Below are 25137 nucleotides of genomic sequence, written 5' to 3' on the forward strand. Positions count from 1 at the left end.
TACTTTTAATAAAGGCAGTTAAAGGTTGAAATTGTCCTGACAGGTGTCCCCAGTGTGTGGCAGAATCACTTAAAAAGTCACTAAAACCTGACAGTCCCTTTCATACTACTGAAAAGGGTTTACATTCAATTTTTATGTCTTATGTGCCCAGTTGGCCTGTAACATAAAGCTGTTTTTTGATTATGTATCCTTCGGGTATTCCAGCAGCCAAGGGGCTATGACAAGAGATCAAAAATCTTTATGCTCTTAATCCATGAATACCTAAAATATGCACTTGGGTTTCAGGGTTATAATGGAAGAAAATGCATTCCCCATTGATACAAGGAAATCTAGGGCCAGCAACCAGAGAGGTAATTAAGTCAGTTATAAAAATCCAGTCTTGGTAGGAATTTTCTTTTACTCATTCTTTCTTTAAACTTATTTAGAGAATGCCTATGTTGTTATATTCTAGGTGTGTCATCCCTGTCACCTTGATTCCTCTTTTATCACTCACATTGCAATGCAAACCATTGCGACACATTGTTGGCTGTGATTTTTAAAAATATCCAGAAACAAACTATCACCACCTCCTCTCTTCCCAAGCCAGTCAAAACCACCATCATCTCTTTCCTGGACTTCTGCACTAGACTCCTCACTATCCCCCACTTACCTCCTAGAGTTCCTTTTGAAACAGTTTGTGTTCTCTCTTTGACAAAGTTTTATAATGGTGCCATGTACCAATAAGAGTATAAACTGAAGTCTTTACAGTAAGTTAAATTCCTTACACAGTCATGTTTGGACACAATCCTCCTCGCTTTTTCATCTTTTGTTTGAGCTGGCCAAGCCAGATGGCCCATATTTTCTGGTCTATGTTGTCCCCATTATTAGAGGATGCCTGACCATAAGATACACTACAAAGCCACTAGCCACTAGGTAAAGGAGCAGAATCCCATTAATGCTCTCCTCTCCCCTCATAAATCACCACCAACAAGCTTGATGGGATGGTAATCTGAGTTAAAAAATAACCTTGATATGGTTAAGTCATTGGGATATTTTGTAATTTTCTAGCAGTTAGTTTACCCTGAATAAGCATCATAAGTATCAAGGTAACACAGAATATTTTAAAACAGAGCATATTATTTGTACCAAATGAATTGTGCATGCTTCATACATAATGTGCCTGGAAGAGGGCAATGCCACTCTGAGTGGATGGATTAGGAGAAGCTTCACCTGAATTATAGTCAAAATTCTTGAAGAATAAATAAGAATTAAATGGGTAGAATAAAATAGAAGTTCACATGAAGGAGAAGGGTGGAATGAAATGTTCCAAGTGGTAGATGTGGGAATGTATATGACATATTTGGTAGACAGTCAAAAGACTATTCTAGTTGAAGCTAAAGAATACTAGAGAAGTCACAGAAGAGTCAGAGATAAGATCAAAGGCCTACCAGAAATAGCTGCAGGCAGGAAAATGTCCAGAAAATAGGTATTGTCTATTCTTCCATACTAAATCTGCAACATAATTTCATAGGCATACCTTAGAACTTCTTATAGGCATTTTGAAAAATAAGTTTTGAGCAACTTTTCTAAATGTATACATATATTATATAAATCATGACACTAGTATTCCTAGTGTTATATTTTACAAAATAAATAATATGATATTTTACAGGTGATCCATATTACAGGTGATATTTTAAATGATCCGTAAGGTGATTGGCATTTGCCTCCTTCTATAATCATCTCAAGCCACTCTCCTCTTAGTTCACTATATACTTTCTATTGAGATATAGACATGTATGTCTCTGCTCATGATAATTCCCTTCACACAGATGATCTTCCCTCCTCAATGCCTCAAATTTATCTTCCAAGGACCATCTCCAGACCCACCACTCCAGTGAGTCTTTAATTAGTTGCTTTTCTATAAAACTGCCTTCATTGATCACTTATATACTATGTACATGCTCTAAATTTTAGATTATCTTCTGCTATTCTTGCTTATTTTTCTACTGATTAACTTTACCACACTTTAAAGAATATTTTAAAATATTATAAGGAAGTCTGTTTTTCATTTCTATAAATATTGTGTCTCATTGATCCTATTCCAAGGCTGGAGACATGGTATTCTTTTCATGTATACTTGACTGGAAAGTAATAATAACTAACCTTTAAGGTGATATTAACATGAAAGTTTGATGTTTAAATTATTAATTTTATTCAAATATATTTCTTCAAATATTTTTAAAATACGATTTCCTAATACATGTTAATTAATATGTGAGAAATTCACTCCCAACAACATATTGCTACAACTATCTCTGATTCAGTTCCTATTACAACAGGTATTCAAGGCAATAGGACTGTTGTAATATTCTAAATATGCATGTTCTTTATTTCAGATTCTTCTTCTTATGAAGAATTTTTCTGGTTTTGGTAGTTTAGAATGTTGAATACATGAATATGGAATGATTAGGTGAGAACTTATTGAATTCTAAGTTGAAATTAATCAAAAGATTTAAATATGCTCATTTATCACATTTCCAAATCATTGCAGTTGTACATCTTATTTATGGTAATTTCCTCTGAAATTACAAAATCGCAGGTGGTATGACTGTGTTTGTCTGGTTTGCTCTGATCCTAGTCTTTAGGCAGACAGTGTTTATAAAGCATTTTCTCTACCAAAAAGGATATTCATTTTAAAGTGCCTCCTTCCAAATAATTCCTTTAGATTAAGACGCTGTTTATGTTTACATTTTCCTCTATCACTGTTTTAGATTCACCAGCATTTTCCACAGTCTATCAATGGCATTTCTACCCTGAAAAACTGGCCTCTAACAGCATACTACTATCAAGATACAAACAATATTGCTTTTTTACTTTCTAGAAAAAAGAAGTGAAACCTACATATGCTTGAAGAAAAACTGTAATTACTTTATATAATTAATTACTTTTCCACAAAAGCAACTGTGACAATTACTAATTTTAAGAAAGTCTAGCCTTGGCTGGTGTGGCTCAGTGGATTGCGTGCTAGCCCATGAACCAAAGGGTTACCATTTCAATTCCCAGTTGGTTTAATTCCCAGTACAGGTCCCCAGTAGGGGGCATGCGAGAGGCAACCATACATTGATGTTTCTCTCCCTCTCTTTCTTCTTGCCTTTCCCTCTCTAGGAAAAAAAAATAAATGAATAAATCTTAAAAAAAAGAGAAGTCTCATGACATTACTGAAACTTGTTTCAGTGACACAGCTCCCAACACAGAGAGGATTGCTGCTACCATTATAGTCTGTGTTGAGACCTGGTTCATTGTGTCATATTGTTGTGGTTTTTACCACCCAGGGTTTTCCTAATTTTGGAAGATAAACAGAAGTCTTCCATTATACCATAAGACAACTTCTGGGTGTCTATAGGTCCTCCAAGACCCTGCAGTCTATGAGAAGCCCGGTATGGGAAGGTCATGGTAATCAAGGCCAATGTGACCAAAACATGGCCATCTAGGAGGAAAGTGGTACAACTCTCTGTCAGGTAGCAGAGGATTAAGACAATATTAGGATTAGTCCTAAAGTACCTGACACAGTAACATACTATATATTGAATTTCCCCCCTAAAAGAGAACAAAGCTGAGTAGTTTAAATATTCAGTAAAGTTAATACAGCAGGTCCTTGAATAATATAGTTTCATTCAATGTTGTTTCATTATAACCTTGATGATATGTTGTAGAAATGTAACTTTTGTTTACAACCATTAGCCTATGGTAAATTAGTTTTGCTGTACAACTTTTGCTATAGTTCCAAGAACCTATTAATGATGTTCAAAGAGGACCTACTATAGTTGTTAATTGAGAAATAGTTTGAGGGACTCACTATAGAACACAATGGAGAAATCACATCTTTTTTATTAATGCCTTCAACACTGACAAATAATTCCAAGACCTATTTCAAAAGATCAATGTGATGACCATGGCTATTAATCACACCCAACAATAAACACAGTGGAAACCTTTGGGGTTTGACTCCTCACTATACAAAATATCAAAAATATGGAGTCATTTTTAAATACTTTAGATATGACAATTAAAAAATTGTCCAAATGTTGTTTGTTTTGAATATATGCCTAGGGTAACTATCATGTGATAATACCATAGGCTATGTTAAACATTCCATTTTGTTCTATATTATTTATCACTCTAAGAATACATTTTTCTACGTTCTCTCTCAAAAGAGGAAAAAACTTATCTGTCACCCATGTTTTTTAATTAAATGGGAATCACAACATTGTATAATAATATTAGCATAAGTTACAGTGAAATGCTTAGTAGGAACATAAATGTCATATCTGCACATTAATCTAGTAAAATATCTATTTGTTCTATATTCCATGCTTTCTTCAAACACTAAGATTAATCACTTGTAAATCTGCCAGTCATATGTCCTCAATTTATTTTCCTAAACAAAAAGTCCATTTAGAGCCCATGGTCATGTAAGGTGGTGGAAAGGGAGGGGAACTGGTGGAAAGGGAGAGGAATTGAGCAAAAATCTCTCTTATGTGCCCAAGGATATAAGCAGGTAGAGCTGGGCATCTCTGAGCAAAATACAGTGTATTTCTCTCTGCTTTAATGCACTTTTCCTTACACTTTTTCAAATTCACTCAATACCTTACCATGCACTTAAACCCTGGTTTTTCATGAAGTCTTTTGGCATGAATTACTTAATAAATTAGCTCAGAAAACATTGAAGAAAAATCTCTAATGAAACTATGATTCATATAAGGTATTTTCTATCAAAACTCCTGAGAATTTTTCCCCCTCAGTGTAGTTTCAGATTTGTTTATAAGTCAAAATGTCTGTAAATTCTGTGAATGAAGACTATATAGGGTGGCCTCTTTCTGTTATTTTTTTTCACAGTATGCGGAACACTACATGACTCAGAGTAGTATTAATACATATTTTATAGAAAAAATGATACAAATGAAAGGTTACCAGGAGGTTTATATGTCAATAAGGAGAGAACATTCAACTATACACAATGAGTTTCAGATAGGGACCATTCCACTCTAAATCCATATTGAGATTAGGATGATGCTGCAAGCACAGCCACCAGCATAAAGGCATCATTAGGAATAAGTAAGTTCTCTGACAAATTTCAGTGTTAACACCATAGTGAGAATTAGAATGGAAAGTATATTTTTCAAATGCTACAAAGTTAAATACTATAGTTAACACCTATATCAAATAAATATTACCAAATCTAAAAGTTAAAAATGTTTCAAGAAATATGTAGTTAACTTGATTGATAGTTAAGCAGGTAAGATTTTACCAAAGAGCTAAAATAATCAGAAGACTATATTCAATGCTTAATAAATTTTCATTCCCACAACTAGTTTTGTATGACTTATTTTGTACATGACACATTTTTGGTATTTGAGTCCTGACAAATGTATAATATGTATTTAAAGTCAAGGAGAGCAGAAATGTTTTCCTACATTTCTTCTGTGTCTTAACTGGGTTCAGCTTGCTTGGGTGTTCAATGAATGTTATTAGTCTTTCCATTTTATATGCAGAATAAGCCTGTATTTAAAGAAAGGGGACATAGAGAAGTAGTTGATTTCTTGCTGACAAAGTACTCAAATTACTACCAGAGGCTTCCCAAAAGTTCACACTAAGCTATAAAACAATCTTCACTATGAATTGACATACTTCATAGCATACAATTTATCTCTGCTCAAAAAATATAGTAAACTTTCATTCACAAGTTCTCATTGACACTGGAAACAAAATGAATTATTTGAGCATTATTTTATAACAAAAGAAACCAATGTACATGATTAATTTTCTATCAGTAAAGATTTACCATTGTTGAAAATAATAATGACAGTAAGAATCTGTCTCTTTTAACAGACATTATTTTTATGGCACTTTCTAAATCACAAAGCACTTTGATATGTATTGCTTATTCCAATATTTTAGTAGAAAAATATTTTAATTAATTTTATGTGAGAGAAATAACATTTAACCTAATAAATTAGTTAATTCTCTTTTTTATCTCAAAAACACTGAGAACACATATTTGCTTTCATTTCTTTAGGATGCTGAATCTGCCTTTTTATAGTTTTTATCACTCCAGAAATTACTGACAATTATAGATACCTTTTAACATTTTATTTACCTTTAAGATAAACACAACAAAAATAAAACTTACTAAATTCAAGTAATATTCCCCTGCTGACAAGGAAATATTAAATTGTCTTCTGATTAATTACATGTCTAATACTGCCAGTGCACAGCTGATAAGAGTCAGCTTGGTTTCCTTCACTGAGGTAGCTCCATTATCATCACAACTTCCTAGGGACCAATACAATGTGCACATACATAATTTGAAAACGATCACAGAGGAGCCATAATCCATTTCTCGTTCTCTACTGCAGTGGGCCAGTCAAACAATATTATCAGGTACCTGTTTTCTCTACACTTCTGTTTTCATTTCCCTTTTAAAGTTCTTAGCACTAGCTGACAGTGACAAAGTTCTGCGCTGTTCACTGTGCAGCCTCCCAGAAGAAGGAGAATATTTGTACTAGCTTATCAATGACAGACATTCTCTGTTCAACAGCATGTCATGCTCTTGGCAGAAGGAACAAACTGTCACCTTCCCAATGAAATAAATTCAGCCCAATGGTGGCAAATAGGGTCAAAGAATAACAAAAAAATGCTTTGGGTTCTTATTGTTTTTAAAGGAATGCAGCTCACATTGGAAACATCTGAAAGTAATTCAGGAAAAAGTAACTAGATATGCTAATTTAGTACAGCATAGTAATACTATACTATATAGTAATCTAGTATACCTTCCTACTAGTGTAGGAGGGAGGTCAGTGTAGCTCTGGGCACCTGGCTTTCCTCTCTTGTCCCATCCTCATGTTGTCTGATATGTTGGTGCCATTTCTACATATAATACAGAAATTATTATTCTTCCACTATTTACCATCTATGTGACATGTGACATGAAATAGAACCTCCCCAAACCTCATCTCTGAGAAGAAATAATATTTTATTTGCTTAAATACAAAAAATTGGGCCACCCAATTTCCAAATTATTTTTAATTCTAAGATATATTAACTCTATTAGAAAAATGTTCAGTTTAAAAGAGATGTACATATTTCTAGTTATAGTAATTAAATATCCTTAAGTCTATAACTTTGGTAGAAATATTTTGGGATACTGAAAAAAATATATGTTGGTACAAGAGAGTGCACATAAAAGTATTTTCAAAATCTTCAACCAAATAATTATATGTTAATGAGTCTAAGAATAGCTGCTTTCTAGCTTATTCTAATAATAAATTAATAATTAATATTTACATATTTGTGTAGGGTTTATTTCACATGTACTATCTTTCCTAATTTCAGTGTTATATCAAGCTGTTTTATTATAATTTGCAGGAAAAATATTTGCAATAAATATTAGTCATACTTTTCTCTAATTTTTAAATATTTTTTAAAAACTAGAACAAATGCTAGCCATATTCCAAAAGAAATATGAAAATTTAAAAACCCATTGGATAGGATACTCTGTATGACAGAGAAGGGTGATTTAAACCCTTTATAGTTTTTGTTGTTGTTTGTTTTAACATGGACTGAATAAAAATCAATTTACAAGGAACCAAGAAATGTGAGTAAAATTGCTTATAAGTCTAGAGATAAATCCAAACCATACTGAGATATATCCGAATCCAAATCACTATTTCTATACATATTTGGAGGATAATATATCTCTAAAGAATAATTTTTTAAAGATTTTATTTATTAATTTTTAGAGAGGGGAAGAAAGGGAAAAAGAGGGGAAGAGAAACATAAATGTGTGGTTGCTCTTGCAAGGCCCCCATTGTGGACCTGGCCTGCAACCCAGGCATGTGCCCTGACTGGGAATCGAACCTGTGACCCTTTGGTTAGCAGCCTGTGCTCAATCCACTGAGCAATGCCAGCCAGGGTTGAAGAGTAATTTTTAAAGAAAACACTAATGTGAATTTGGGCACATAGGTTGAAATGTTGATGCTTCTTGTCACATATACGAGTAAATTCAGAACTAGGCTATACTAACTATGATTCCTCCCCCAAATGGTTTCACACATTCTATCACAAAAATGTTTTATTTAATTATTAATTATTTCATATTGTTAAAAATAATTTTAAAAATAACTTTACTGATTTTATGTGTTTTTTAAGCCCAGCTGATGCAGTTGCATTACAGTGCTCTTACGATCATTGTTTCTGAAACAAAGCTAGAGAACTATTTCATCTTCTTTTTGTTAAATAAATAAGATTGTTCTTATTTTCATGTAAAACTTTCATATAAAGAAATAAACTTTGAGTAGAACTCAAAATGCCACTGCTGCCCCTCCCTTTCTAAAGATGTTCTGTTAAGACTTTTTCCTCGAGTCTCCCAAAACTCATAACTCACCTCTACTTTCTCTTGCCTTTTAAAAGCGTTTGCTTCTTAGAATTTCATCCTTGCCTTATGAATCATCATTGTATACAAAATCCTTGGGTAGTTATTTTTTCCAGAGCTTCAAATTCATCCATGTAATATTAAACCCCAAATTTATTTTTAGATCAGTTATCTTTCCTAAACTTTAGACATTTTCACCTGAGCCTGTTACAGTTATGCAAAAGTTAATAAGCATTATTGAGTTCAGTTTTTTTCCATTCTACATCTACGAGGTCTGTCCAGAAACCATCCAGCCATTGTCAATATGATGAGAACAGTCTGGGTGACATTAATGTAACCTGGAAGCCAAGGAGAGTGGACTGGAATGTGCATGCATGAACAATGACAACTTCACTGTATTTGCCAGTAGGGGTGGTAGATACCATTGAGTGAACATGTGTACTGTGTGGCCATCACATTCAAAATGACTAAATGAGTAGAGCAATGAATCTGCATCAAATTTTTTGTTAAGCTTGAACATTCCTCCATAGAATCTATTCAGATGATTCAGAAGCCTTTCAGGGACAATGTAATGAGTATAGTACAAATAAAAGTGTGGCACAAATACTTCAAAGATGGTTGAGAATCTGTAAAAAGTGATCCATGTTCTGGAAGGCCTGCAACAAGCAGAACACCTGAGAATGATGAATGTGTATGGGCTGCAATCAACAAAGGTCAGCGACTGGCAGTATGAGAATTAGCTGATCAAGGGATTCCAAAAACTACTGTGTCCAAGATTTTGATGCAAGATCTTGGAATGAAACATCTCATGGCAAAATTTGTTCTGTGGCTTCTCCTACCAGAGCAGAAGGAGCATCATACTGTAGTTGCTAATGACTTGATTCAAACCGCTACTAGTGAACCATTTTTCTTCAAGAAGGTCATAACTGGAGATGAGTCGTGGGTCGACAGCTATGATCTGGAAACTAAGGCCCAGTTATCTCAATGGAAGTTGTCTGGTTCTCCATGCCCAAAGAAGGTGTGGGAAAGTCATGGAATGATTAAGACTGGGCTAACTGTGTTTTTTTATTAGGAAGGTGTTGTCCATCACAAGTATGCCCCTCCAGGCCAAAAATTAATAAGGAGTACTACCTCAGTGTTCTTCATTGTTTAAGAGATGCTATATGATGAAAACAGCCATAGCTATAGGTAACTGATGATTAACAGCTTCATCATGACAATGTACCCACTCATGCATCACATCTCATGCAGAATTTTTTGGTGTAACATCAAATCACCCAGGTGACTCAGGCCTCCTATAGCCCAGATTTGGTGCCTTGTTACTTCTGACTTTTCCCAAACTAAAATCACCTTTGAAAGGGAGGAGATTTCAGACCCTTAATGTGATTCAGGAAAATACGAAAGGGCAGCTGAAGGCGATTCCAACAAAGTATTCTGTAGAGTGTTTTGAACAATGGAAGAGATACTGGGAGACCTGTGTGAGGTCCCAAGGTGCCTACTTTGGAGACTGAGGTGTCATTGTCCTGTGTACAATGTTTCTTGTATCTTGCTTGTGTCTTCTTCAATAAATGTCTTTATTTTTCATATTACATGGCTAGATATTTAACCGCCTACTTTATTTAATATCTAAGTAAATGGCAATACTATCTACCCATAAAACTAAAATTAAAAAGAAACTATTTCCTCTAATTTAAAATATTTAACAATTTACCAAGTCTGATATATTTTCTTGTCAAAATATACTTGAAACTTTCATGTCTTGTTAATGTCCTTTCCTACCATTTTATTTTAGGTCTTATCATACTTTGTACTGATTATTTTTAAGTTGTATACATTAAGGTTTGCTCTGTGCTATAAAGTTCCATTGGTTTTGATAAATTTGTAATGTCACATCCACCATTACAGTATCATGCAGAATAATTTCATCACCCTAAAAAATGTTTTTTTGTGATTCATACTTTTAATCATTAGCTTACCTCAACCTCTGGCAAACCCTGATCTATACAGTCTCTATTGTTTTTCTCATTCCAAAAGATCATATAAACAGGATCATACAATATGTGATCTATTTAGATTGGCTTTATTCTTCACTTAACAGTAAGTATATTAGGATTCATCCAATTTTTTGTATTATGTAATAGTTCATTAGTATTTATCACTGAAAAGTACTACATAATATGGAATTTCCAAAGTTTATTTACCCATTCACTTATTAAAGGGCATCTTGCTTATTTAGGGGTTTTGGTGATTATTATTAAAACTTCTATAAACATTTTTGTGCATGTATTTTGTATATGGTTAAGTTTTATAGGACTGGTATTATACAATTTCATTGATATAAAGTACCTAGAATAAATAAATAGTGGGAGAGAGGTACAAAGTACTAGAATAGAAGTTACCAGAAATCAGGGGAGTAAGGAATGGGGAGTTATTATTCAATGGGTGCACAATCTCTATTTGGATGATGAAAAATTTCTGGAGGTGGACAGTGGTGATGGTTGAACAACACTGTGAATGTACTTAACACCACTGAAATGTACACTTAAAATGGTTAAAATTGTGAACTTTCTATTATGTATATTTTATTGCAATAAAAATGCATATAAATAAATAAAATTTATTTTAAAATAAAATATATGGAGTCCAATTGCTTAATTATATGTTACGACCATTTAGCTTTGTAAACATTGCCCAACTGCCTTCCAAAGCCAGTGTACAATTTTTTTCCTACTAGCACTGAATGAACATTCTTGCTTTCTGCATACACATCAGCAATTTGCACTGTTTTCACCTTTGTGTTTTTCTGAATTTTAGCCATCCTGATATGTGTAGTGGTATCTCATTGTTGTTTAAATTATGAGTCCATTTTGATAAGACGTTGTATATCTCTGTGAAAGCTGTCAGCATTTCATTACTCACAGCAGACAGTTTTTACACATAGGATTGTGTTTCGTAATTAAACACACCCAAGATAATCCATCTTTAAAAAATAAGTAAATACAATGAACAGGGAATACAGCCTGGATCTTCTCTTATTTCTTTAATTGGTTTTACTGGTTCAAATAGCAGCAGCAACATGAAATGTGCTCATAACCTATAGTTTAATTACCCTAATCATCTGTAATAGCAATCAAGTCAATGCACCAAAGGGGGTCCTCTAAATTGATACTCATAGACAAATAAAGGCAGCAATCAGAGAAACCTATAACATAAAATGATGAATAATAAAATAATGAAGTAAGTATTGAGTGTAAATCAGTATTGCCAAGTAACAAGAACATAGTAAGGGCTGTGCCTCCAGAATAATTTGTTAAAATAGAAAGGCAAAGGGGAAAGTTTTGAATATAATTATCCTTGATAACTGTTCCCTTCAAGTATCTAATTAATTATAAACAGATATCTACAGCACAGAAGAAATTTATCTGTTTTTAAAAATAACTGTTACATATACTTAATATTAAGTGCAGATGATCAAAAATTAGAAATGTCCTTTGTTTTTAACTTGTTTTTCACTTTGTCTATAATATTTGAGTAGCAACTTACCTCCAAGCCCAGCCTCATTTTCCCATATTTCATTGTTTCATTTTACTCTATGAAAAGAAAAGCACTTGGATTCCATATGTGGCAGAAAGCTAGCAATCATGAATCTCACCTCAGGCTGAATGTTTTCATCTTCCCATGACCAGAGTATAGCATCTCCTTTAAAGTAAACTTTATTTGGGAGAATGATGTTGGACAAGCACAAGAAAATAAAACTTTGGCGCAATATGACACACTACCACTTTCCCTCCACTTAGCATGCTCAGATTAATAAATAAAAACACTAGACACTAATTAAATTTAAATATTAGATAAAATGAAATATAATATTGCATGGACCATACTTGAACTAAAAAAAATTGTTTCTTTGAAATTTAAATTTAATTGGACATCTTTTAATTTATCTCATGAGCTTATATCCAATCCCTTCAATCAGTTCATGAATTGAGAGGAGGATTACATTCAGAAGATAAAACAGAAACAGACTAGGTCATCAGGGAAGATGGTGAAACTGCACTGAATTGACCTCAATAAGGTAAATTATTTGAAGATACCTTATTTCACATTTTTAGGTAACTATTACAGTAATATACCAGGTTTTTCATTGCACTTTTAATGTTTCTAAAATTATTTACTTATTTTTCCCTTTTTCACAGGGAGCTCTAAGAATATTTTATAGAGATCTTATCGAATCTTTCATATTTCCTCTTAAACCTGTTTTATTCCTGGAAGCAATGGTGCTCACATATAATAATAATAACAATAATAATAACAATAATAATAATAGTAATAATAACTGTTTTGTGTTTGCAGTTAATTACTAGTACTTTTACAAGAAAATGTTTTACGCATATTTTAAAAGCCTTTAGATATATGTAAATATGTACATTTAAACATATAACATGCATTTATACAGCTGAAACACTAAATTCATGTCTGTATATGAAGACATTCCTTTGACTATCAAATGAAGTTTTTGAGCACAATCTAAATTAAAGATTAACTTTTTGGTTTTTAAGAGAACCCTTGAATCATAGATAGTTGCAATTACACTGATAATACTTAATAACAGATTATAGCCACTGAGTTAAATCTAATCAAGCTGAAATGTTATGTGTATAAGCATTAAAACCATCATTACAATACAATTCTGGATATTCTTAAAACAAAAAGCTTCTGGCATATTAATTTTTGTATTATGATAGTATTACTCCAAAAAACATAGACTACTTTTGCAGAATAAAATGTCTCATCTTAGATTCAAGACATAGAATAACAAAGTCAATCAAAACAAAGTTAGAGAAATCAAGACAATAACAAAAATGCATTGTGTTAGAGATGCTTCTAAATGCTTGTGTGTGTGTGATAAAGACACTATGATCCTGCTTTTATGTGGTGAAATTCAGCATTGTAATGAGATATTGTTATAATTACCTTCTACAAATTATAAATATATATTACCAAATATTCTGAAGGCTAACAAACATTTATATATAAGTAAAAGTCAATGATATCAGATGTCTACTTAGTCTATTAACATTTTTATAGTATTTTCTAAGTACTCAATTATATTGAATTGCAGCTAACTTTTTCCAATGCTAACATTTAAGGGTTGTTTTCTTTTCCTTTTCTTGAATGTATAAATACTGATATATTTAAAAGAACATCTGAACACAATTTTGTATTGAAGACTTTTATCCATTTTTTGTCACTTGATACATAAGGCAAGATATTTACCTGAAAGACACGCAGTGACTGCCAGAAACAGAATGAGTCTCCAGGAAGAAGTCATGCTTCTTCACTGAGATTTCTGGGCCCGCGTGTGTGAGGCAGCTCTAACGTGTCTTCATTAAAGAATGCCCTGTTGAGACAGCAGTTTTCAAAAACAGAGAAAATGAGCAAACAAAAGAACAAATGCTTAACCAATTTAAAAATATCATAATAAAATGATAAATAAATTTCATTGCAAAGGTTAGATTAATATATACTGAAATATTGAAACCAATAATACAATTCCCATTAGGATTAATTTAAGGTGTAGTACCAAACTTCAGAGAAATGATAAAACTTTCCCTATCACATTTTTTTTTATGTTGAATACTCCCTTACACATAGTAAAAACATCAGGTTTTAATGGGGATGAATTTTTTTCTCACAGGTAATGTATAAGAGCTATATTTATTAAATTAGACAAATTATTGAACTAGAAAAATAGTGTAGAGAAACCAATTACATTAATATATACTCTTCTGGCCTAGAAAATAACTAATGATCAATTAGCCAAGTGACTTTACACATGTGCTTGTAGCTCATTTAAACCTCCACAGGGAATTTTTCTCATTTAATTATTAATGTCAACTGCCTTTGTTTATAACTCCTGTGACTATCTGTGTGTTATAGTTCCTTCCTTTGGTGAGCTACTTCTCTCAGCATATTTTGCTAGCCAGGGAAATAGGATTTTCATGAATATTAATTTTTTGTCTAATACCATTGTTATACAATAACTAGTATAGCACATTAATATAGTTTAGTTCTATCATTTGCCTGAAAGATACAATAATGATAAAAAATATAAAATTCTAACATAAAACTTCCTGCAAGAACTTGACAAACGTCTGTTAGAAATTCCTATAATAAACAAGTAACTTGTGAGTTTTCAGGTGTCAGTGGTGACTTTCTTGGCCAAAAGTGATTAAGTTGAGAATTGTACAGTGTATTCATGAATATAACAGTTGCTTCTCAGCAATCGGTTCCCCCTTATAGACTTAAGGGTTGTCTTCATTTTTTAGAAAACATCCTCAAAATACAGTTGACCATTCCCCACCCCAAAGCTGAGTCATAATTTAATATAGCTATACCCAAAGAAGAAAATCTCTTATTAGTGAATCTTCTTACTGAATAATGTTAATTCTATTTTACTTATATTTTTAAGTCTAAGCTTTGGTAAGCTCTCTAATTACATGGCTAAGGATCAGTAATGGAGAAGAAAGTTAATGAGTTAATAATGGTTGATTCATAGCTACTGCTTCAACAAAGATATTTTTATTATTTTTTTTCAAGTGAAGCAGAAATAAATATCATTTGAAGAACAAAAATGACTCAATCACTATTTTTTAGTATAAAACATTTTTATTTTTTTACGCTGCTTTTTATGAGAAAGGAAAAGAAGACAAGCAGTGCTTCACACAACAATTAGAGGGCCTTAAAGTCGCTGAAACCACACTGCATGAGAACTGGATATTTGAACTGGAGAATTTTCAACACACAAGGAAACTGGCATTTCTCAGATTGTGGGTTCTGAGAAGTTGAAATAGGTTTGCTTAACTTGTTTTGATAAGCTTCTGCTCAGCCCATGTTCCTCAAACTGGTACTTCCATCTTTATTTACAATGACCTGTGCTGTCTTAAACATTCCTCATCAACAAATACAAATATTTTCAGAGCCTTTGTGTATTGTACCTTGAAAATATCAAAGTGAAAATACTCATGTGCACATGTGCACAGAAGCTAACCACAGGATATGAGCAAAATAAGCAGGACACTGTAAGTGTAATATAGACGTAGAGCTAGCTATCTAAAGGGGAATCTATATGCATGGATGGCAGGAATTAGGAATGGTACAGAAGGATTGTAAGTGAGATATCAAGAAGATATTAAGCTTAGACAAATATCTTACTTTTCAATGGGACACTAGAGAGACAAACAATGAGCACACGAATAAAAGAGTGAATATTAAGGAGTAATTTATACTATAAAAAATAATGCAGAGTGAAAAGACAGTGGGTGGCTAGGATAGAGGGGTCTCCTTTACTAGAGGTTCATGGAAGGTATTTCTGATAAGATGATATTTAGGTTCAGTATTCATGTTATAAACATGGCACTATAGAATAATCCTTATGAATATATTCTAGCACACTTTTTCAATGTTCAAGTAAAAATAGTACACTTAAATTTATTACTAAAACAATCCATTTTATGTTAAAATCTCTTCAAATAGAAAGAAGCCTGCATGTGTCTGTGACTGGTATGGGTGCATGTGTTCATTTTCAAGCATTGTTACAGGACAGGGCCAAGGGGCATATGATATACTATTACCAAAAGGACCCCCAACTAGGTTCTCTATGCTTACCGCCAGAGGAAAGACACCTCTCAATGCCAGAGATTTGTGAAAAGGAAAGGAAATGTTTATTTAAAACTATACAGACTTAAAGTAGTGACCCAATGTCTTCATTAAAATATTAGTCTTTTAGGATACCCACAGTCCTTCCTTCTCCCTCTGTCCTAATCTGGGGTACCGTATCTCAGGAATAGAAGTCTGTGATTCAGGCTCCCGGCACCATCAGCTGTGTGGCCACCAGGATCTCCAGCTAATCCAGAGCCATGTTGACACGTCCACCGACCAGCAGTGACCGTGGAATGCTGAGGATGGCTCATCGAAACACTAGAAAAACATACGCAGAGACAACCAGGTCCTGTAGGGAAATAGGGATGGAACGGCCACTCTTTCTAGTGGGGAATGCCATGGCCACCCCCCCAGGGGAGAGCACCCCTAAGGGAGAGCGCCTCATTCCCCTCACCTGAGCAGGCTTTTTATTGGGTTCATTTGCATAAGAATTCAGGTAAAGCTCATTACTTATTGCCAGGAAGTAAGGATCAAACAATAGGTAACAAGGAAGTCTGAGGGCCTATTTTGAGTCAGGGTCCAAGAGCTGTAAGACTTTGAGGAACAAACTAACTTCCTCCTTGGACCCTTCTCATTCAACTGAGAGCATTCTAAACAAAGCAGGTTTCACAGGATTTTACATATTCTTTCTTAGGCCTGATCACCTGGGGAACCCGCCCTTTTCAGCACAGAGCTGCACCACCTGTCATTGTTTCAGGCTTAGGTGGAACAAGGGAAGTAAGGCAGCCAAGAGATAAGGAGATTTTCTCACAGACAATAAGGACTCAGGTTTGTCAAAGCCGAGGGGCGAGGATCCATCACCCCCTTTTGCTGTAGCCCCCAAAGTCCTTTCTTGGGGGCCTCCCATGTGATCATGCCTGTCTTAGGTCATTCCCCCCTTGGGGAATCTCACCCATCATTGGCTAACCGACCAAGCACTGGGGACCAGGCATGGTGAAGTAAAAGGAGCAGAAGCGGTGCTCCTGCCAGGGAGATAAACTTTTGTTTCCTTGCTGGCTTACGGTCCAAGGTTGCTCCCTCAGCCTTAGCCTTAGCAGGGGTTACAGCTTCTGATACCAGGCAGGGCATTTCCCAACACCATGTGGCACCTTCTCATGGCTCACCAGTAAGAGTTCTTTCACACCTTTTCTTCCAGGAAAAGTCTCTCATGCTTCCTAAGCCATGTGACAAAAGGGACCACCCTAAAGCCATGTGGTCCTCACTCTCCCCAAAGCTGCGCAGGTCTCCACTCTGCCAAAGTCACATGGTTCTCTCCCTTCGCATGCCTGCCGAGTTTGAGTTTAAATCCCCGTGGATTTAAACCTTCCTCTGCACCTCCATTTCCGATTTCTCCTACAATCAGTAACACCTGCCAGCATTCCTGTATTATTCCAAGTTTATTGGGCTGCCATCATAAATCTGGGCAGGTGTGGCCCCATGCCATGGAGCGAATCTTCTCCAAGCTCTCACATAGGTGCTGTAATCAGGGGGCGCTGTCCCCCAGTTGCATCTTGGGTGGAAGTCACTTCCATCCCCTTGCCTCAAAGCATGGCCACAGCTGTTTATCATATCTATGAAACCAGTTAAAAGTTATAGATATGTTAAATGACCATTCCAAAGGTTAGCTGCAAAGCTATTGCTGTACAAAATAGCTCTGCATGTTCCTGCTCCATGTGTCCCTTCCCCCAACTCACACCTGTGGTGGGGGGGGTTGACAACATTCTATATATCTTTCTAATATTTCTTGGACACCTTGAGTTCTGGACCCCATCCCAAATCCCTATTTGGATCCCCCCTCAATGGCTGCACCTTGTTACAGCATCAGTGATTAGTCCTTGAGACCTAAACACAAAAACATACTAATTTTTATTTTTCTAAATATTTTTAAGATTGTATTTATTTTTAGAAAGAAGGAAAGAAAGGGAGAAAGAAAGGGAGAAAGGGAGAAAGAAAGAAAGAAAGAAAGAAAGAAAGAAAGAAAGAAAGAAAGAAAGAAAGAAAGAAAGAAAGAAAGAAAGAAAGAAAGAAAGAAACATCAATGTGTGGTTGCGTCTTGTGCACCCTCAACTGGGGACCTGGCTGGCAACCCAAGCATGTACCCTGACTGGGAATTGAACTAGTGACCCTTTGGTTTGCGGACTGGCACTCAATCCACTAAGCCACTAAACCAGCCAGGGCCAAAAAAAAAAAAAAAAGAAAAAAGAAAACATACTAGTTTTTACAAAACCATTATTTTAAGATATCTTAAAATACATTCTCCCTCCTTATACTCTCTCCCTCTCTCTCTGTCTTTCTCAAAGTAAAAAGTGAACGAAATAAAGAGGGAAGAAATTTCTATTATTGTCTGCTGATCCCTCTCAAGTTCTATAGAAATGATTTCTTATAGTTTGGCCCCTTGTAGGCTATCACACAGCAGTTGGAGTTATACTTTAAAATATAAATCAGGCCACTTTACTGCCCTGTTTCAGTGGTTTATTTTTAAGATAAAATCCAAGTTTCTTAAATAGTCTACAAGTGTATATATAACCTAGTCTTCTCCTAACTTTCTGATTTCATCTTTTAGCATTATATATGCCAGTCCCACCATAGTGATTGTCTTGTTGCTCATCAAATATGCCAAGCACTCATTGTCCCATTGTTTTCCTTGCCTGGACCCTCTGACCATCAACTCCTACCCTATGCATAGCTTTAAATCATTGAAGACTGCTCCTGAATCCTTCTTGATCATTCTCCTTGAAAAAGCAAGCCTCCCTGACCATTCCTGTCAGCCCTATGGCAGGTTTTTATTACATTGTCCTCAATTTATTTCTCTTCTTAACAATTATCAGTGTTTGAGGTTATGCAATTTATTTTTTTACCTTTTATTTATCTTTTTCTACTACTGGGATGTAGTAACCTTGAAAACAAGAGTGTTTATCTTCTTTACCTTTGTAGACTCAGCATCCAGCACACAATCTGCTTGTTTTTAGTAATTATTCAATTGATATTTTTGGATAATAATAATAATTATATAAACTGGAGCCTCTTGTAATTTATTTGTCATAATATAAGAAAAACAGATCACTATCTCTTAAATTTTCCATATGAGCAACAGCTACCATTTATGTGATTCTATGTGCCAGGCATTGTGTTATGCACTTCACAACACAATCTCTATTAATTAACTTAGCATCTCTCATTTATGAAGAAAACTTGCCCAGAACACATAGTTCGCAAAAGCCAGAACTGGGGTCAGAATATGATAGGCCTATAAGCTACATCATTTCTTACAGAAGAACTCAGCAATGTCTACAAAATTCTCTAGAAACTCTCTTATCTGTCACAGTTAGGGGTGGTATTGAGTTAATAAAAATCTTTTAAAAATCACATACTCATAACTTAAATGTTATGACTTAAGTAATATAATTTAACTATACATTCTTTGGCTAATCTTATTATATAAGAATAACATTTTTATTGTCTGACAATCAATATTCTGGTGGAAAAATTCTTTCTTTAATTTTAACATCATAAATCTTTTCCTATACATATCCTGCCTGTAATATACTATATGCAAATTTTTATTTTCTTTAAAGTGGTATAGGAACATATGAAGTCATCTGATGACAGCATCCTTGATTGTTTTGATTGAAGGTTTTGATTGTTTTTAGTTCTCACACACATCTAACTATTGTTATAGCATTTCATAATTTACTCATTTTTTTATTTTATCCAAGATTATTAGCTTTTGGGGTCTTTTATCTTTTTTTTATTTCAAACAGCCAATGTTCTCATTGTTGTTGTACTCAGATGTCATTTATCTGCATAATGTTTATTTGAATTACCTAGTTACATCAACATGTACAACCTCCATAAACAGGCAAAGGAGGTAATAAAGGATGCAGTGACTTGTCAAATAAGTACAGTGGAGGTTGAGTGAAAGTGTTTCTACTGTGATTAGTATGTAACAGGGTTACAATATGAGGGACTTGGATATTAGTTTTGTTGAAAAGAATAAAATGATAAAATATTTCTTTTTCTGTGTACCTTACTATCTCAATCATGATTCTTTGCTAAGACTGGGGTTAGTGGCACTTCTGCTTGGAGTAAGGACCCTTTATAGTCTGAGCAAGGCCAGGGTGAGGCTCACAGAAAAGGAACACTGAAAAAAAAACCTCTTGAGGAACTGTATCCTACATGTCCTTGAAGTTTTCTACCCCAGTGCACCTGGAAAAAAACAAATAATAAAATGCAACAGAAGATGTAGCAGAAAAACAAAAAAATGTATATTGGTCTTGTCATGCTTGCTGTCACACATCCTGTGAGGGTCATGCTGCAGTGTCAGGAGGCAGATAAACAGCATTCTCGCTTGCTAACATAACCGGATTGAGTTATGATATTGTGAATCACAAGAAAATAAATTGCATTTGTGTCCTCAACAAAGTACTATGAGTTGTAGATGGAAAACTGAGTTCACCATGTTTACATATTTTGGAGGTATTTTTTAATGTGATTTTTGAAGGGTAATTAAGCATCAATCTGGTCTATCTTTCTCATATTTTTAAAACTAAGAACCTCTTTTGACCTTAACAGAACCTGCCATGAAGAAAAGTACACAGCAGAGATTTAAGAAAAAGCAGCACTAGCTTTCTGAGTCTCCAAGTCAACTTTATAATTTTATTTTATTTTTAATTTCATTCAATATTTTATTGCTGTTCTATTACAGTTGTCCCAATTTTTCCCCATTGCTCTTTCCTGCCCTGCCCACCCCTCATCCCCCAGTCAATCCTCACCTTGTCGTCCATGTCCATGGGTCATTTATATTTGTTCTTTAACTAGGCCTTCCCCTTCTTTCTTCTCTTATATCCATCACCTCAACTTTGTAATTTTAGTTAAAACACAAATGGCTCAAGATTATTTAATACTGCACAGTGTACTTAATAAAGACAGGAACCAGAAAAAAACAAAAACAAAACAACGACTCTAGGAATCTAGTGTCAGAGATATTTCATGATTCCCATCACCTGGTGACTGATATAAAAAAAAGGTGAAAACAGAACAGTGGCTCACTGAGCCTACGGCCAACCTCCATGAGTATTCTGACAGGACTTGTGTTGGGATACTGAGTACCATCCATGGCTAGGTGATGGAAGATTTCCCTTTCTGGTAATATCAAATGTAGATATCACAATAAAGTGCAGTTCTTAAAATAATATAGATTATATTATAAAAGATTTTCAAATGCTTTAATGAACTAATTTTAAGGAAATAAAAACTTGTTAAAGATCAAAACTAGATAAAAAGCAGCAAGATGATAAATGAAGCTAACTATTCACTGTTAGGCCACTTACCAAATCCCAGTCAACTTTAAGTTGGTGTTCATGGCTTGTCTGAACATGTGGGACAAAACACAAAGCCTAGAGCTCACATAAGATACGTTTTCTAATAAAAATTCCATACAGGGGTGGCCTAAAGTAGGTGTACAGTTGTATGTCTGCAAAGTACAGTTTACTCTTACATTATTACTTATTATTCATTGTATTATTTAGATTATTACAACTATAAGTCTACTTTTGCTTACCTCTATATAGCTAGGATGCCAAAGGGAACAAAAGTATTGTTTGGATAAGCTAGAAATGTCTCTCCAGAGAGATTACTACTCAGAGAATAATAAAAGAAAAATTTCAGCCTTAAACCATGAGAATGGATGAAAAGAAAAAAAAAGTTCATAGTCAAAAAGTTATAGGCAATATTCACAAAATATACAGAAAACAAGTTATTATGGGTGAGAATCAACAGAAACAGTAGAAGTCAGAATCAGATGTTGCAGATATCAAATACTTGACTTTTCAGACACAGATTATAAAACAAAAGTATGGGATTGGTAGAAACAGAGATGAAGAAATTATCTAGAGTGAAGCCCAGAAAGATAAATGAGTAGACAATATAAAAGATAAACAAAAGAAAAGATATAGATAGATATAGTAAGAATTTTATATATCTAATCAGATTTCCAGATAGTGAAAGAGAACACGGATGAAGCTATATGTGAGGATATAATTGCTAAAGTTTCCTAGAACTGAAGAAATTGAAAAATTTTGAGATTCAGGAAGACTTGAAAAAAAGAAAAAGAAGATTGAACACCTAGGCAAATCATATTGAAAATGACAAATATCAAAGATTTCTTAAAAAGTCAGAGCGAAAACAGGTATTAAATATAAAAGTAGGAAAATCAGGATCTTATTTGACTTAATAATATATGTAATGGGATCCAAAAATAATGGAATAATGTGCTGGTAATAGATGACTATAAATCTATAATTCTAAACACAGCGAGAGATTCAAGATGGTGGAGGAGTAAATAGAAGCTAAATGAACCTCCTCCCAAGACCAATCTGGAAATTACAACTAAATTGTAGAGAAATCATCCTGAATAACCAACTGAACACTAGCTGGAGGGAAGCTATATAACCAGACAGACAGAGGAAACCACTTCACCGCAACATGACTGGTAAGGAGAAAGGAGCAGTGCAAGATGGATGATGAGGTTCCCATAGGCAGCAGCTAAAGTTCCAGAGGGATATGTCAACTTTTGGGGGTTTTCCTCTGAGAATTGCGGGGTCTAAACCCTATGATGGCTCCACAGCTTACAGCACCAAATTTGAAAAGGAACCCAGATAACATCCAGCTATGAAAAGCAGCAAGGTTTCTGTCTGCCAGAGAGAGACTGCTAGAGATTCAGAGAGCCTTTTAAAGGGCCAATGCCCAAAATTTCATTTGTAGCCATTTATACTGGGCTCTGGCAGACTGGAAGGCAGAGTGGACTAGAGATGCTTGAGTAGAATAAGATAAACCACATGTTAGGACACAAAACAAGTCTCAGTCTTTTTAAGAATATTGAAATCATATCAAACATCTTCTCTGACCACCGTGCTAAGAAACTAGGAATCAATTACAAGAACACTGAAAAACATGCAAAGATATGGAAGCTAAATAACATATTATTAAACAATGAATTGGTCAACAACAAGATCAAGGAAGAAATCAAAATATACCATGAAACAGTTTAAAATGAGGACACAATAAGCATCTGTGGGACACTGGGAAAACAATCTTAAGAGGGAAATTTATATCATTACAAGTTTATCTCAACAAAAAAGTGAAAAAGTTCAAATAAATAATCTAACATTACACTTAAAAGAACTTGAAAAGGAGCAACACAAATATCCCAAGAGAGTAGAAGGAAGGAAATAAAAGGTCAGAGCAAAAATAAACAAAACAGAGTCTAAAAACATGATACAAAAGATCAATGAATCTAAGAGCTGGTTCTTTGAAAACATAAACATTATTGATAAAACTTTAACCAGACTCATCAAGAAAAAAGACAGGGGACCCAAATAAATAAAATCAGAAATGAAAGAGGAGAAATAACAACTGACACCAGGGAAATACAAAGGATTGTAAGAAAATATTATGAACAACTATATGACAACAAACTGGACAACCTGTATGAAATGGATAAACTCCTAGAAACATACATATTCCAAAACTAAATCAGGAAGAATCAGAGAATCTGAATAAACTGATTACACCTAATGAAATTGAAGAAGTTGATCAAAAACTTCCAACAAAAATAAGCCTTGGACCAGATAGCTTCACAGGTAATTTTATCAAACATTCTGAGAACTAACATCTCTTCTTCTTAAACTATTCCGTAAAATTCAAGAGGAGGGAAGGCTCTCAAGTTCATTTTTTTGAGGCCAGCATTATACTAATTCCAAAACCAGATAAAGACACTACAAAGAAAGGAAATTATAGGCCAATATCACTGATGAATGTAGACACTAAAATCCCCAACAAAATATTTATAAACTGAATAGAACAATGCATCAAGAAGATCATACACCATGATCAAGTGGATTTATCCCAGAAATGCAAGGTTGGTACAACATTCACAAGTCAATAAATATGATTCACCACATAAACAAAATGAAAGTTAAAAATCTTATGATCATATCAAGAGATGCAGAAAAAGCATCTGATAAAATCCAGGACACATTTATAATAAAAACGCTCAGCAAAATGGAATTAGAAGGAATATACCTAAACGTAACAAAGGCCATATAAGACAAATTCACTACCACCTCATATTCAATGGACAAAAAAGTATCAGCATTCCCCTTAAGATCAGGAACACCATAGGGATGTCCGCTTTCACCTCTCTTACTCAGCATAGTACTGGATGGACTAGCCACAGTGATCAGACAAGAAGAAATAAAAGGCATCCAAATTGAAAATGAAAAAGTAATACTGTCATTATTTGCAGATGACATGATGTATGGAGAATCCTAAAAATTCCACCAAGAAACTACTAGAACTGATAAGTGAATTTAGCAAAGTAGCAGGACACAAAATTAACATTCAGAAATCAGTTGCATTTTTATATGTCAATAACAAACAAAGGGAAGTTAAGAAAATAACCCCACTCACAATTACTACAAAAAGAATAACATACCTGAGAATAAACCTAATGAAGGATGTAAAAGACCTATACTTGAAAAATTATATGACACTGAAGAAATAAATTGAAGAAGTTATGAATAAGTGGAAGCACATACCATGTTCCTGGATAGGAAGAATTAACATAATCAAAATGCCCATACTACCCAAAGCAATCTATAGATTCAATGCAATTCTTATCAAGATTCCAATGATGTATTTCACAAAACTAGAATAAATATTTTTAAAAATTATATGGAACCACAAATGGCCCCACATACCACAGTGATTATCAGAACAAAGAACAAAATTGGAGGAATCACACTACTTAATATCAAACTATACCATAAGGTCATAGTAGTAAAAACAGCATGGTACTGCCATAAAAACAGACATGACAAATAGATTAATGGAATAGAATAGAGAGCTTAGAAATAAACCCACACCTTTATAGTAAATTAATCTTCTACAGAGGAAGCAAGCAAACATAATGATCTAAAAATAGTTTATTCAATAAATGGTTTTGGGAAAATTAGACATATAAG

At 34.1% G+C, this 25137-nt stretch overlaps 1 protein-coding gene across 1 annotated transcript in view; it reads right to left on the minus strand.

The window, feature by feature from the left end:
• CNTN5 (contactin 5) overlaps positions 1-25137 on the minus strand; it is an 893122-nt gene that overhangs the window by 660023 nt on the left and 207962 nt on the right. The window contains exon 2 of the mRNA XM_045818134.1: positions 13691-13814. Within this exon, the coding sequence (XP_045674090.1) occupies positions 13691-13745 (55 nt within the window). The 5' untranslated portion in view covers positions 13746-13814. The remainder of the gene's footprint in view (positions 1-13690; positions 13815-25137) is intronic.

Source organism: Phyllostomus hastatus, unplaced genomic scaffold, assembly GCF_019186645.2.
Source record: "Phyllostomus hastatus isolate PE091 unplaced genomic scaffold, TTU_PhHast_1.1 phas_scaffold_317, whole genome shotgun sequence".
NCBI classification, from domain to species: domain Eukaryota; kingdom Metazoa; phylum Chordata; class Mammalia; order Chiroptera; family Phyllostomidae; genus Phyllostomus; species Phyllostomus hastatus.